This window comes from Pecten maximus, chromosome 3 (assembly GCF_902652985.1).
Source record: "Pecten maximus chromosome 3, xPecMax1.1, whole genome shotgun sequence".
In the NCBI taxonomy this organism is placed as follows: Eukaryota; Metazoa; Mollusca; class Bivalvia; order Pectinida; family Pectinidae; genus Pecten; species Pecten maximus.
The window spans coordinates 24,066,728-24,083,948 of record NC_047017.1 but is presented as its reverse complement, the minus strand read 5'-3'; the positions used below and the strand labels follow the sequence as shown (position 1 = coordinate 24,083,948).

Genomic DNA, 17,221 nt, shown 5'->3' with positions numbered 1-17,221 from the left:
CTAGGGAAGGCTTTAAGAAGGAAATGTCGGACTGAGAGAGTTGAAATGGATACAGCGTGAAGAGGAAGAACTAGATCCAATGATTTGTAAATGAACAGATTGGGTGGAATATGGGGTCATAAAGGAGTTATCAGATCTAGTAACTTGGATTTAGGCAAGTGTGAGTATTAGGGTGGGAGATAGGAGGGGAAGGGGGATACCCAAGGATGGGAGTTGGGGATGGGACAGGGGATGTCTTTGGGTAGGAAAGATGATGGTATTGAACGGGGGGGGGGGGGGTCTGGAGTAGATGAAAATGGAAGGATGAAGTCTTCGGTTTAGGGATTTACTGAGTACAGTAGAGGATGTTGATTTAAACTGTTAGACAGGATATACAATAGTAGCAGCTTTTATCTGATGTATATGATACTTTGATCGCAATTATACATTATCTATATAAACACTATCTGCATATGTGTTACGTGTACGATTTATAGACCAGGTACCAAAGATCTGTTGAATGTTTGAAAGCTAAGGTGTAGGTAAGGTTTTATGAGGCTTTCGTTATATGTTCCTTTGATGATATCCTTTGTTGTATAATACCATGTAATTTGAATTGGTTCGTTCATTAAATGGGATAAAAAATAGGGATAATGAAAAAGGGAAAACTGTCCGCATTAATATGCTATGTATGAATACCTCGGCAAAACCTTGACCTTTTGACCCTAGTGGAGTTAATACTCTCTGTTACTTGGTCTGTTGTAATGTTTAATTAGTTTGATGTGATAAAGTCTTGTTCATATTGTAGAAAAGTTTTAAAAAGGCCCATTTTATGCTGTTTAAGAAGTCATTGAAAGCTTAAGCCTAGTTAATCAATTAGCAGGTTGACATTCAAGCAAAGGTCAGGGATAGTTAATGAATTAAAGCTTGTTGATTGACTCCCTGAACCTCCATACTCCTCTCATTGTACATAAGACCAGTATTTGTCCAGCTGTTGGATTCATCAGCTCATTACTGAAACAAAAACAACATCCCCCAACATCTTCCCCATCCCTCAAAAAAATACCACCAAAAAGCTACGCAAGGTAGTTTCATTGTTACTAATGCTAAAGTACAGGAGTTGAACTAACAATCCTACTGGTATTTTAATTGAGAAAAGGAGATAAAATAATTGAGAAAATTAGGGAGGTAAAAGGATAAAACAGTGAAATTCAGATTTTGATCTTCGTCCAAAATCATAATTTTCACAGAATGGTGATTCTGTCATACTGACACACAGGATTAAGTGTTGTGTCTTTGTTGGCACACCAGTAGACATGTTAAGCAGATTTCTATTTTGATTTAGTTCAGTAAAGGTGGCAGGTTTCTGAGTTAAGCTGCTGAGGACATGAGATATTCATGCAGTTTTATTGCTGTTGGGGTGGGGGTTACAGGTTGAGGGTCCATGTTGTTGTGTTAATTAGTTAAGCATATTAGATTGTATTGTTGCCATGGGACATATCAGACCCAATATATAGACACATGGCTTGTCTCCACAATACACTGTCCATATAGGAAACGTTCAGTGTTAATTCTCTAATATAGTATACATGTATACAACCTAACATTGACATAATGTACTGAATGGTCATCACATACAACAAGTACAATAGAATTTACAATAGACGTTATTACCTATTTAAACAAGTTTACCTGCTGCTCACATTCAACAGGTAATTTGTTTTAATGAATATAATGGTAATTGCTTTGGTTTTAATTTTCATAATGAGTGCAGTCAAGACAGGACAGTGTTAAGACATGTTGCCACTGTTGGGGACAATGGCGTGTGTTAAAACGGTCTCCTGTGAATTAATTATTAAAGCATTAATAATATTGATGGTTGACTGTTCGGGGACTCGTCACCACTAAATCAATCACTTTATTACTTAGCATCAAAGCTGATACTAATGATATTTGAAGTTCAACACCAGTGATGTAACATACCTGGCAAAGGCTGATATACCTGTAATGTTTATTGGAATAATTAGAACATTTTTTTTTCAAAGCTTTAAATACCTGAAAATTTCATTAATATACCAGGTAAATCTTTCTTTCCTTTCCCTCCATCCCTTCAACACATTCTCCTTTTTTTCTCTTTAGCTGAAAGGCTGTAAGTCCATAAAAGCAGGCATAAAAACTGTTAAATAAGCATAAAAACTGTTAGATAAATAAATTCATATAGAAATCTCTCACTAGGGGCACATTTAATACAAGCTAAATTTAGGGACTGTGACTGCTGATGAAACACTTTTTGATTGTCTTGTTTGCATAATTATGTACAGTAAGTAAGTTTTCGAGGGTAACTAGGGATATCATTTCAGAATATTAGCCAGGTTTGGTAGAAATGTTGATGTGGTATGGATTTAATTAGTAATTACAGATGAGGAGTTCATTATGTCCATTGTAGCCAGGTGTTCAGGGCTTCAACTGGACATAAAATATAAAAGAAAGGCCATAAAACTAGATTTTTCTTCAAAAGACTGCAAAAGAGTAGGTTGTACTAGCTATCCCAAAACCGATTCAATGATCAGCAGTTAATAATCAGGATTAAGAATTGTCTAGGAGGCCATTGTATCCTCTTCTTTGTAAATTAATTGCACTTTGTATAGAAATGTCACAACTGTCGTAAAAAACAAAAAAATCATTATGTAAGTTTAGGGAGTATTGATCAAATGATATATTATCTTTCATTAGTTACAAAGTAATTTCCAGTGGGTGACTTTACAGAATATGAGTTTATTGTTTTACTATAAGCACATATGTTACCTGTCTTAAAAGATAATGTCTGTTATTGTTAATATTGCATGCAAAACCTTTTGCGCTATTTTGCAAATTTGTTACAAGTACACTGATCAGACTACCAGCTTAAAATTACGTTCTTTACCGTCCAAGCAGTCCATTGGCAACAGCACAAAAATCTGATTACTTCCTTAGAACATAATATTAAAGACATTAAAATTAATTCTATTACTGAAATATTTGATTTGCATATGAGAAAATTAATGACTACCCATTTAAATGTTGCTTAATTATCATGGATTAAATAATGGTATTAGTTCCATCTGGGATGGCCTTGAGTGCGGAAGTAATGAATTGAAAATAAACTTATTGATAACACAGCAAGACAGTAAATTGACAGCAATAATGAGCTCATTTAAAGCCAGATGAAATATTAGACTTCTTGTAATTTCAAATTATACATTAAGCCACACAGAATACTGTTGAAGTAGTACAAATTAATGTCCATGAGAGGTTGAGGTTTTCTGTTATATGTTACCATGGTAGACAAACCTGATAATGTTATTCCAGGGAACTGAACACCACAACAGGAACCCATGCAGAGTGATAATTATCAGGGAGTTGTTCAGTTGTCAGGAATTACAGGAACACAGGTCAGAGGTTACAGGCAGATTTTAGAAGGTCATAGATGTGTTGGTCAAGGGTCAAAGGATTACATGCCCAAAGGCTAGGGGTTACAGATTCAGTTTATATGGTGAGGGTTTATAAGTATGTAGGTGAGGAGGAAAGCATTTCAGGACCATAGGTTAACTGGGCTATACATTCAGGGTGAGGGATAATTCATAGATACGTAGATCAGTAGTCAAAGTATTGCAGGACCACAGACAAGTGGTTACAGACAAAGTTCATAGTGTGAAGGTTCATAGATGTAAAAGTCAGGGGGGTGGGGGGGGGGGGGGGGGGGGGGGGGGGGGGGGGGGGGGGTCAAATGATCCGAAGACCACAGTTTAGAGGTAACAGAGACAGTTCAGAGGGGCCAGGGGTCATCAACATGTAGGTCAGGGGTCAGATGATTTGAGGACCAATGATATAATAATGGGGTCACACAATCTGGAGAGTCAGGAGTCAAGTAAATGGGTCGTAGATACATGGATACAGTCCTATACATAAAAGCTTCAGTGGCCAGAGATAGATGTGATGCCTACTTTAATGCCCTGTGACATTTTCTTGTGTTGAACAATAGGTAAAGGTGTGGGGAGAAATTACCTTACACCAGAAGTGTTTTACATTGCTTAAACTTTGAATATTCCCTGCTGAATGAAGTAGAAAATACCAAAATATTCAACTTGATGCCTTATTGGTTGAAGGCATCTTTATGTGAATGTTTTGATCATTGCACCATGTGGCTCATGTGTCAATTCTGATTAATGGCAATGAAAGTCCAGTTTATTCAGTTCAGCAGAGTTTCAATAAATTGAAAATGTCTAGACTGTTTTACTGAATCTCATATGAAATAGAAACTTATTAAAAACTACATGTGTTACATGTATATTGGTTTGAGTCTAACTCATCAGTGATGTTTGTATGTTACATGTATATACTGGTTGGAGTCTAACTCATCAGTGATCCTGGCATATTGCTTCTCTCAAAACCTCAAGGAAATGTCACGAGGAAATGAAGTTTTATGCTGATTTGTAGGCAGGTTTTATGTTACAAATTACACAGTCATACTGATTAGTCAATATTCCCTCTGTCCCTGAGGTAATGACCTGTGGCAAATTATGTACTTCTTCAGCCTTGACCTAATTATATGCTACCTTTGTGTCCTACTCATCCTGGAACACCTATTAAGGTCAATCCAAATTGATGTCTGTTCTTCTCATCCTGGCTTCACCTCATCAGCTGACTCTAATTGTTGACTCTGTCCTACACGTTCTGGCTTCACCTAAACAGCTGACTCTAATTGTTGACTCTGTCCTACTCATCCTGGCTTCACCTCATCAGCTGTCTCTAATTGTTGATTCTGTCCTACTCATCCTAGCTTCACCTCATCAGCTGTCTCTAATTGTTGATTCTGTCCTACTCATCCTAGCTTCACCTCATCAGCTGTCTCTAATTGTTGACTCTGTCCTACACGTTCTGGCTTCACCTAAACAGCTGACTCTAATTGTTGACTCTGTCCTACTCATCCTAGCTTCACCTCAACAGCTGACTCTAATAGTTGACTCTGTCCTACTCATCCTAGCTTCACCTCATCAGCTGTCTCTAATTGTTGATTCTGTCCTACTCATCCTATCTTCACCTCATCAGCTGTCTCTAATTGTTGATTCTGTCCTACTCATCCTAGCTTCACCTCATCAGCTGTCTCTAATTGTTGATTCTGTCCTACTCGTCCTGGCCTGACCTTAATTGCTTTCTCTGTCCTACTCGTCCTGGCCTGACCTTAATTGCTTTCTCTGTCCTGTATACTCGTCCTGGGATACTTGTACCAATTCAACTTGTCGTGTTTAATTTCTGATGCTTGTTTTATTGGGCCATTGATCTGGTCAGGATTTACAGATCAGACAAGAGGCATGCCAATAATATAGATATGTCTGTACTCTCTCCTAGATCAACTTGCCAACCTTATACACATCCTGTATCAAAATCTTACTTCCGACCATCATCAGTTATATCTTACACACTTGTTCTTCTAGAGTTCATGCCTTTTCCTTTTATTTCTAAAAGATTAATAGAAGTATATTCCTGTGTAGTACCTTGAACGTACCATGTTAAGGTGTAATAAGGGGGAATATAGATAAGGTCACATCAGTATGTAAATGATACAGTATATAGGGGTCAGATGTCTCTGTACCAATGATACAGAACTAATTAACAGGGGGATTAGTTTGGTGCAGTTGTAGTTATATATGTCTAGGTGTAGTGATAGGTTAGACTGGTAAGTTGGAGTTATTTTGCTCAAAGGAAGAAAATCTGAATTGATGCTGCTTAAAATCATCTCTCTGAAATCCTAATCATATTGAATCTTAGATTGAATCCACTTACTTCCTGATGGCAGCAACACATTATTTTGCTCATTGAGTTTTCTATTCCTGGTCGATCTTTTTAGTAGATTAGTACTCAGTCAACATTCTTGTAATATATTTTGCATGCATAATTCATAAGGTCAAAACATCTATTTTGTCTATAAAATAAGTGTTTACATTAATTGAGGTTTTTTTCTCTCAATTCCTCATTATACCTCTCGTGCATGTGTTATTTAGCAATGTAATGTACAGAAATCAAAATGGATATCGAAATTCAGATGGACTTATGGCCATAGTTGCATCTCACAAGTTAGGGACAAAAGACTGCACCCCATAAGTCGATCTTGACTGTCAATTAGTGTATTAGAGCATGATCTAGCTATTGTCAGTGTGGTTTGGTAAACCTAGGTAAACTCTTATCCCAGCCCCTCCCCCCCCCCCCCCCCCCCCCCCCCCCCCCCCTCCACATTGTTCTAAATAGATACATATTGACTACCCTATGTCAGTGCCATGGTACTTTGGACAAAGTACATAAAAAAAAAACTGGGGCATATTACTACACTTTTTCACAATTTCATTTTTACCGTTATGAGAGAGAATTTTCCGTATTGTCAATACAGTAGCTAGAAGTCAGACTCTACTGAAATGAGATTTGTATCATACTCAAAGGGCCATTCTAGCCATGAAGTTGACAGTGTATGATGTTTGTGGTAAAACTATTAACAGAAAGTGAGAATGCCCAAATCCCCTAATGAGTGGCGATAAAACTGATGTCTCTTTTAGCAATTAGTGCATCTGATGTCTAAAGGAAATTCTCACAGCTTTGCAGTCAATAACAAAATGGCTGGGTATCATTGTTCATATCTGTTTTATTGGATACATGACCTGATTGGTCTGACTGGGGATTATAGGTACCAAGCATATCCTGTGATAAGCCCAGGGAGGCTGTTTTGTCTCGAGAGTGGGTGACTTATTGCAAGACAATGATATAGAGTTTGTTGGCATTTTCACTGAACTTCAGACATGGGCTTATTAACAGGCATAAGACGCCTTATTGATGAATAAATATGGTAAATGAATGAGAGACACAAGAGTCATCCCTCCTCATAAGTGTTTGTCACATGCAAATGCCTGAGTGTTGAAGATAATAGATTACTGTGTGTATATGTTTACATTCTAATGTCATCAATAACAGGTTTGTATTGGCACACATAGTGATTGCTTTACTTCAAACAGTCTATATAGCTAGTTGACTTGTAGTATGAAAACATATTGAAGAAATAAGATTTTCTATCTGGTAATGTATAGAAATGACAAGCCTGCAACAGATTGATAGGAGTAAACATATCGCCTTGTATTGGATTTTATTCACCACAGTGTCAACAATTTATGGGTCAGCTCAGTAGAACAATCCATTAAGTAATTGAATCATAGACCATAACCATTGATCACTTGATTCCCATGCTCTACAAGCATCTGTCTGGCTAATTGATGACTGAATCTGGGTCTCCAGGAAGCTTTATGGTGATGGAAGAGTAGTTGGTGGGATATAGACCACAATCTTTGATCCTTGTGGTGACCTAAACCATGGCACTCAAGTTGGTCATATTAAGATCAGAAATACCATCAGTTAAAATTATATTTCCAAATACAATATGTGTATTATGCTAACCTTAACCCTGAATCTAAATTTAATTTGTCAATTTTAACTTTATCATTTTAAAATATCAAACTGACTTTAGAATCAGAAAATGAATTGAAATGGTGATTTATTTCAAATTTGTTACAAACTGAAGATTTCTTATTCTTCGAAATAATTGATTATTGACAAATGTAATTTACAAGCCTAATACATGTTACAAATAACTATTAACAATTCAATTACGTCAACAGATGTTTTATATAGGTTTGAATTGATTTTTGTTTTCATATTTTAACAAGTAAGAATTGTTATCTTGATGATATTTATAACAGTTCAATTTTGTTTGTAGGATGATACAGTCTGTCTCAGCTGTGTGACGTCCTCGCGGGAGAGTAGTACAACAGAGCGAGTATGTCTTGCAGCAGAAGGCTTCGGAAACCGCACTTGTTTCCTCGAAAATGTATCCAGCAAGGTAAGATTAGATATTTGATTATCTCCCCTTGCAAAAGGTTATAAATCTTTTCTATCCATTCAAGTTAACATTGGATATTTTCTACCTTCCCTTGTCATAGAACTGGATTTTTAAATTTGTTTAATGTCAGATCAAATATTTGATTACCTCCCCTTGTCATCATATGTATTTGAGTAGTTATTCTCATGACTTAGTTTCATATCAAATATCAAATTACCTCCCTTTGTCAATCTTTTACATTTTTTTAATAGCTGTAAAACTGTCAATCTCAACTTCTTACTATGTTATTTGTCTTGGTTTCTGTACATTTTTGATGAGATTACTACCTTTTTGAAGATAAAATCTCTATGAGGAAACGGTAGTCAGTGTGACTTTAGATACCATTTGTATGTACATTTAACGTTTAGAAATTTCAAGGAAAATATGGAGTAAGACTAGTTGATTTTGGAAAAGGTCTGATTTTATCATAGGATGGTAAGATAAGGAAGAATACACTGTATAGGTTCGGCTGTCAGTGATGAAGACAGTAAGCTACAAGCTCAATGTCCTGGTAGAATACTTTGCTATCGGATTAATCATAATCACTTACAATCTTTATAAGTTATGCAGGGTAGATATGATGGAAACAAAGCTATTCTCTATCAATAAACATCAGATAGGAATACCAAGGTGTAAATGTCTGGTGTACTGACAATCGTATCCACATAGAGTACAGTGCACCTTTCTAGTGCTGAGAAAACTCTATATCTCATATACAGGGGCAATACAACAAGTGCATCATGGTTGTACTTGTTACATCATGATAACCTGTACTATATGTATTAGAGTTATCTCCCCTACGCATAAAAGTTGTAATTTGCATGTTAGAGCTAACTCCCATCCAGATTATACATTTGAATAGTGTTCGATAACCTCCATTAAATCTTATAGTTGTGATTTATGTTAGAGTTACCTCCCTTGTGCGTTATTCTCCTGATTATATGTCAGGGTTAACTCCCCAACATATTATATATTGTGAGATGTATGAGAGCTGTTGTGCTCCCTTACACATAATTTGTAAGCTGTAGGAGAACACCCCCCCCCCCCCCCCCCCCCCCCCCCCACTCCTCCTCCTTTACAGAGTGTTAAAATATAACTGAGGGTATCATATGTGGTAATTTATTGGTGAACAAAGTATGAAACTAACTGTTTCCTTATTAATGAGGTATGATGTCACTTCAACAGCTGATTCTTTCGCTGACAGTCTAGATGATGAGACAGGCATATATACTGAGCCAGCCATCTGTCAAAGATAAGGGGACTTTGTACTGGGGGAAATTAGAGTCAACTAGAGCAGAGAGAACAGTGTCTAATTGTCTTGTTTTTCTCATTAGTCAGTACTTCGTCATCATTGTGTTTCTATGACAACAGCTATACCTGTTTGTAATATATCTGGTGGTATATCTCCTTCTGGTCTAAGTTTATCCTAAAGCTATATATACTATTGGACAGTGGCCCAAAAACATATCAATTTTACCCAAGGATAATGATTCACTATTATCAAATTCTAGAATTATAAACCCTTTATTGAAATCTAGCAAAATTTAAAATATCATATGTATGAAACAATTCTGTATGTTACACCTAGGGAGGACCCTGCCAATACAAGGTACCCAGTATATTGAAACATCCTCTATTTGCACAAGTTTTGTTAACAATGTTAGCAGCACAGTATTGATATTATCTAGTAATCAGTCGGTTAGTTTTCTTCCCTTTTACTTACTATAAACTAAAATCTTAACTCACATCTTTATTTCCTATTAACTATAACCTGTAACACAAAACTAATTTCTCCAAAGACTTCACAAATTTTATCCTCGACTCATTTTGATCACACAGGTCAATTAGGTCCTTTTTAATAATAAACTGATGTTTAACCTTGATATTTTCTGTAGAAAATATTTTTCACAATAACTGTGCCTAGGTTGTGTCGGACGAAGCATGTGTAGTGTTAAATGGTTGCAGGTGCTGAACACTAACTATCACCAGTATTTGTATTAATGTTTTTGGTGTTGTCTTATCCTGTAGCCATTGTTGGCACATAGTTGTCTTCAAAGGAATCTCCGCTCTTAGAGTGCCACGTTGCCCTACCAATCCTCCACTACTCCATCTATATCCAATCAAATACTGCCACATAATCCAGTCTGTATCTCAGCCAATCAAATGTCACTTTACTTAATGCTGCCTATACGATGCCCAATCAAACTTTGCCACACTTGCTCACAGGAAGTGAGGTCATTTGAGGTGAGGGCTGACCAATTCCCTGATATTTTAGGTGAAATAAGTGAGCCATGTGTTGTTAATTATGGTCTATTTTGGTAGGTGAGGTATACACCCATCATTGTCCTGATGTCAGGAGTATTCTGTGATAAATGACACACATTCAGTGATCTTACACTGCCTGTAAATCTTCAGAAGGACATACAATTATAGGATCTTTGATTGCTGTTCCCTGCACTTACTCCTAAGGGAGATAACTATTCCATTAAATCTGCACAGATTTGAAGGGAGATAACTCTATCGCATTGAAGATTGATTTGCTTTGAATTACTATGATAAACAAGGGGAGACTTGCAGCAATGAGCTTATAGATGAGCACAAAAGACATAATATATAAGTTTCATTGAATTTTATGTGATTGGTGGTTATGTAAAGATTGGTGGAGATTTATAGTCCAGATATAGGTTATTTTATCTATGTCATATTTTATTACATTTTTAACAGTGAAATATAGGAAATTATTCATTCTATAAAAGTGACACTTATGAAAAATGTCACTTTTCCTGATTTGACCATTCAGAACACTGCTTACAAGTGTCAATTGGGAAAATGGGAAAAAGCTGACTCAGTATAGATTACTATAAAAATGTAATAAACAGAATATATAACTCTATCTTCAATAATACTTAATATATTTCCCTCGTGTCGCTAATATTTTGATATTTTTCACTCTTGTTGTGCACTTGTGAAAAATATCGAAATATTAGCCCCACTTGTGAAATATATTTTCTCCTATGTATTTCTTATACTTGCCCACCAAATAACACATAATCATTATATTTATCTGATATATAGTTATATAGGATATCACATTGTCCACAAATCCAACACCAATGTATCTAATTTCAGATTAATGTATATGGTGTCAAAAATTCATTGATAAATCATTTATCAGTAAATGTCTGGTAAACTGAGTCTGACTTTCAGAATTCATCATTAGGTACTCAGGTGTCCACTTCTGGTAGACATGTAGTTCATTGCTTTTTGTTTAGTCTGCAGCAACACAGAACAAATTGAAATACTCTCTTGGGGTTCAGCCATAATTTTGCTGTGGCCTAGTCTGGCTCAGTCCCATGTGTTGACGGATGTCTGCCTCGGCTTCTTTGGCACAAAACCTTTCATTTATTAACCAAACTCTGAAGTAAAATGTATATCAGTAGAATTTCTGAACATTACAAGTATAGAAATCAGAGTTATTTGTGATCTTTTGGGACAGTCAATATGGGAATAGAAACAGCTTGATTCAATTGAACAAGAAATTTTGGTTAGCACATCACAATACCTTATCTTTTTTCCTGTCGTAGATGTAGGTTTATTAGTCATATATTTACATAAAAATTCTTAGTTGAACTTGCAATCTATTAAATTGAGAAAAAATGTAAATGTCAGATTTAACGAGTAACATCCATCACAGTAGTATGACTACTACTCAAAATGAGAAGAATGGGCAGCATCTATTTTATCAGGTTAAAAAAACTGGAAGTATTTAGAAGAAATACAGGATGTGAATATTGTATGTAAACCTGCCATTTAGAAGCAGACGAGCTCCAGTACACAATAATTTGTCTATATTGTTTGTGTATATAGAAAACACATGGGGGAGCCTTCCCCAAGGAGAGTACAGGCAAGCAGTTGGATGGAACTGTTGTCATGATCGGAGAACTATAGTGAGATATTAGATCACCTGATATAGCCATATTTCATATAACTAGACATTGCAGTATTGCCAGTTGTTCAGAGTAAATGGGAAATTGATAGAGGGGCAAATAAGTTTTTTTTTTTTTAATTTTGGAATAGAATACTGCTTGTTTAGTACGTACGCCTTAGAATCTTACGTTATACTCCATGGGGACCTGATAAATGTAGCAGTAAAGCTTCAATAGCCAGCAGGTAGCTTTATTATTCAGTGTTCATATTGAGTTTGGACGTCCCAGATACAAGTCTTGAGTTTGGACGTCCCAGATACAAGTCTGAGTTTGGACTTAGCATTTTCCTTTTTTGTTACTTTTGGCTATGCATTTCACCTTAGATTTAGATCTTAGTTCTAAGATTAGGCTTTGCATTGTTCAAGATGAATTTATTCCACAGCAATCTTACAGTATGCTTTGGGTACAGAACAGTTCTGTTTAATAAAAGATGCTGTTTTAATCCTGTGGTGACAGAAATGATACCCCACAATATATACAAACTGTGGACAGGTATGTTAATTACTGATAATATTGTATCTCCACTGTAACCATGGAAACATGCACCTGCTCAATGGAAAGTAACTAAAAAAATAAGCTAGACCCTGATGTTGATAGCAATGTGCTTTGTGAAAACCTTTCCTCCAAACATACGGTAACCCTCTGATGGACATGTGTAAAAAAAACAGAGGGTGGGCTTTCTGCTATATCTATTTATTAAGCAGACTAGTGCATACATGTGTCAAGTTAATCAGTGACTAGGTGTATATTAGTCTTACATACATGTACCATAATTTACATCTTAAGGTTTTGGAGGTTGTCAGAATGTCTGGTTATCTGTTGATGTTTTGTTAAACATACATAACAGCTTTGAGTTTTTTTTTACCAAACTGAAATAAGATTTCAAACTTGAATTAATGTAAATTTAAATACAGGCATGAATTCAATTATATGTTTCTCAATAAATTTTGTGACATTTTCTGTTGGTGTGCCAACTTGTATCTGCAACTATAGTCGAGTTAGTGGCTTCCGTTACAATACGGAGTAGGGTTATTGTTATAGTTAAGGTAGGCGATTTCTGCTGTTTCGATATGGAGTAGGATGACTTTTGTAGTTACAATATGGAGTAGACTTATTTCTTCAGTTATGATACGAAGTTGGGTAATTTCTGCAGTTATGTAATATAGGATAGAGTGATTTCTGTGGTTAAGAATTTGAGTTTAGTGATTTCTGCCATAAAGATAGGGAGTTGGGTAATTTTTGCAATTATATGTTACAGAGTTGAATTGGGTGATTTCTGCCATTAAGTGGAGTTAAGTGATTTCTGCCATTAAGATTAGAGTTGGGTGATTTCTGCCATTAAGATATGGAGTAGGGTGATTTCTGCCATTAAGATATGGAGTTGGGTGATTTCTGCCATTAAGATATGGAGTGGGGAGATTTCTGCCATTAAGATATGGAGTTGGGTGATTTCTGCCATTAAGATATGGAGTTGGGAGATTTCTGCAGTTATATAATATAGAACAAAGTAATCTCTACTGTTTTGAACAAAAATCTTCTAGACTTCCATTCTTCTCTTCTAGACTTCCAATCTTCTAGACTTCCAATCTTCTAGACTTTCAATCTTCTAGATTTCCAATCTTCTAGACTTTCAATCTTCTAGACTTTCAATCTTCTAGACTTCCAATCTTCTAGACTTTCAATCTTCTAGACTTCCAATCTTCTAGATGTTTGATACAAGCAGGATTCCTATAGGTGAAGCTGGTCATTAGGATAAGTCTGGTAATTTGCTTGATGATCTGTAACATTTAGGAGTCTGTAAGACAGTGATTAACAGCTGCTTCCAATACATTGGTGCGCCTTCGTGCACACATTGCTGGCTGGCCGCCATTATGTCTTGCATATAGCACCAAATCACTACCATTTCTGTGGGTACAGCTGTCCCTAAATTGTGATCATATATCTAACAGGTTTTCTTATTGAAAAGAGTGAGTTATCTTTTACCTCATCATTTTATCTATAGTTTATATACTTGTACACTGGTTTCAGTCATGTGCTCCTGAAACAAATGTATACAGAAGTCGGTAAAAAGTCACTGCCTCAATAAAAAAGGAGATTTCCAGGTTACTGTAATATTCGTATTCTTCAATTATATACAATATCAAAAGTATCATAGAGCTAGTTTTGGTTTGTCGTATATAAGCCTACTAGCCTATTATGGTCTTTGTATCTCTGGTAGTGATATAGAATAGCGATAGTCTTTGTATCTCTGGTAGTGATATAGAATAGTGGTGCTTGTGTGTAGTGGTGTTGATCTTTGGTTTCTGTGGTAAAGGTCTTTCATTAAAAGTTAATTTTGTAAGTCACTGGCTAGGGGTACAAGTCATTGGTTAGTGGTAAAGGTCACTGGTTAGTGGTACAAGTCACTGGTTAGTGGTACAAGTGACTGGTTATTTGTACACGTCACTGGTTAGTGGTACAAGATACTGGTTAGTGGTACAAGTCACTGGTTAGTGGAACAAGTCACTGGTTAGTTGTACACGTCACTGGTTAGTGGTACAAGGCACTGGTTAGTGGTACAAGGCACTGGTTAGTGGTACAAGTCACTGGTTAGTGGTACACATCACTGGTTAGTGGTACAAGATACTGGTTAGTGGTACATATCACTGGTTAGTGGTACAAGTCACTGGTTAGTGGTACAAGTCACTGGTTAGTGGTACAAGTCACTGGTTAGGTACATGTCACTGGTTAGTGGTACAAGTCACTGGTTAGTGGTACAATTAAGTCACTGGTTAGTGGTACAATTCACTGGTTAGTGGTACATGTCACTGGTTAGTGGTACAAGTCACTGGTTAGTGGTACAATTAACTGGTTAGTAGTTAATGGTACAGGTAATTAGTAAGTGTAAGTCCCTGGTTGAAATTACTTGTATGGAGAAATGCTCTGATGATAATCTGACATACAGTCTCCTGGTGGTTAGGGATGGTTCTATTGTTCAATCCATGCATAGAATTCTCCAAGGAAAAAAATACAAACTACAAATGACATTAGCATTATATATTCTCTGTGTTGCTCCATTTATCCTTGGTATCATTGGACGTTGGGTAGTACACGGCCTACAGCCCAAATCTCTGTGTTGTATCAGGACTGTAAATATACAGATGTCAAAACTATTTATATGTTTGATGGATTTGATGTTTTACAATGGCCTGATCACTGACTTGTATATTGGCAAGCTTTCCTTTCCTTACAAATACATAACCATAAACCAAGATATATGTATATCCTGGACGATAGATAGTAGTGGCTTGTATGTGGCATGCTGGCAGTTAGTCTTAACCAATGAATATGCTTACATTTCCTCTACTTTTAATGAAAGAAAATCATTATCATTATCTTTGTGTTTGATATAAGTGTATTGAGAGTACAGAATGTGTTTTTTTTTCAATAAAGAAAATTTAGGATTTTTCCTATTTCATCAGGTATATTTTTCTGCCTAATTTTGTCATAGAACCATTGAAAGGACTAAAAATTAATTTGACTGTAATATGAATAAAAAACTTTTTTTTTTTTTCAACTTTGATTTGGGAACATTTGGACAAATAAGTTGGGGGGAAGACATACTTTTCTTTTGGGGATGATAACACACTTTTATCTAGCCATATTTATTTATTTTAGAATTTAGAGTTTTGATTAACAAAATGTCAACCATAGACAGAATATACCAGTAATGTAAAACAAAAAGCATGTAGCAGGAGAAGGAGGAGTGTGCTTTTAATGGAGCCAACTGCTTCAAATTCTCACTTGACCAACAGAGAGAAAGGGAGATCACTCTAGTGTAAAGCTAAATAAAGGGACTGAAATATTAATGTAAAATCAAAACTTGTGACAATTTAATACAAGATTACCTTACCATAAATATCTATAAAAATGAACATGTCTGTTTCATGATAATTTTTTGTAATATGGCCATAGATAAATATATACAGATGTGAATATAGTAATCAGATCAGTTCTAAAGCTTTGCTTCCTTTTGCAGGACACCCCACCAGACATATCGGTATGTGCGTTTGTACTGGAGCAAGCTCTTTCGGTCAGGGCTCTGCAGGAAATGGTTGGACAATCATCCCAGGATTCCACAGTAAGTCACATGGTCTTGTCTAAATATTAACAATTTCTGACATAATTTGGATCCTGCCTGTTGAATAAGAAGACATTAAAAAGCTCTTGTGAACTTTAAGAGATACAAGTACAGACACTACATGATAAGAGGCTCTACAATGCTCCATAACTCATTTTATTCACATTCACAAACCTCATCCAGGATGCACTTATATTTAGATTGATTTGTTTGATGTAAAGTTCTCACAAACATGTCAGCATGTTGTTTATGATGATAACACACACGTTGGTGTCTTGTTGCCGTTGGCTTTCCATGTCCTCATCCATTAGTACAACTGGATTTCCTATAGTTTCATTTACTCTCGACATGCACAATATAGCTGGCAATTTTTTCAGATGATGTGAACATATTTTTAAAAATCAATTTTGCTTAAGATACTCAATGTTAATACATTTGTGACACGAAATTTAGGAACTGCATTGTTTTTAATGTGTAGAAATACAAATTTTCTAAATTTCCAATGATTTGCTGAAAACTGGATGTCGGTTTATCAGTATTGAGGGCTCAGGTCCAGCTTTTTACAGGTTGTATATACCTATCACATTCCAACGTTGATATCTGATTTATGTAATCAGGATATAATCATTTACTCCAGAAAATATCTTCAAATATTTGTAAGTCTGCTGTATTGAAAACTAAACTAGATATCAAAGTATTACACGAGTTGATATTTTTCCATACGTCAAAAAAAAAGTCAGTTTTTTTTTTATCCTAATACCGACGTATTATTTAGTAGCTGTTTTACGAGTAACATTGTAGAGATTGGGACAATAAACGAAGGCGGATTGCAATTTCCTCCGTCTGAATCGATACAATCTTTCTACATCAAATTAGAAGTGCCCCTAATAACTCCCTGAAGTAATTTATTCACAGTTTAATAAAAAAAAATCTTTACCAGAATAACTGTTACGAATCTTTCCAGGGAGATGTAAGTATATACATATGAAACTGTTAAACATCATTATAGAATCTGGCCACTCTGCCCGTGTCTGATAATCAGCGTACCTTTACAAGTATACTTCCACCTATGTCTGTAACAGTAAAAATTATAACAAAATTCTGTTCTATTGTCCTGCAACATCGACCCACCCTTACCTTGAGAGCATATATTGGTCCCCTGAACTTACTACAGAATAA

General features: G+C 35.8%; 1 protein-coding gene across 1 annotated transcript in view; it reads left to right on the top strand.

Annotated features, from left to right (window-relative positions):
- The window catches only part of LOC117323648 (ryanodine receptor-like), a 170,788-nt gene that overhangs the window by 29,945 nt on the left and 123,622 nt on the right, over nt 1-17,221 (top strand). The window contains 2 exon segments of the mRNA XM_033878977.1: nt 7,775-7,897; nt 15,941-16,042. Of these exon segments, the coding sequence (XP_033734868.1) occupies nt 7,775-7,897; nt 15,941-16,042 (225 nt within the window).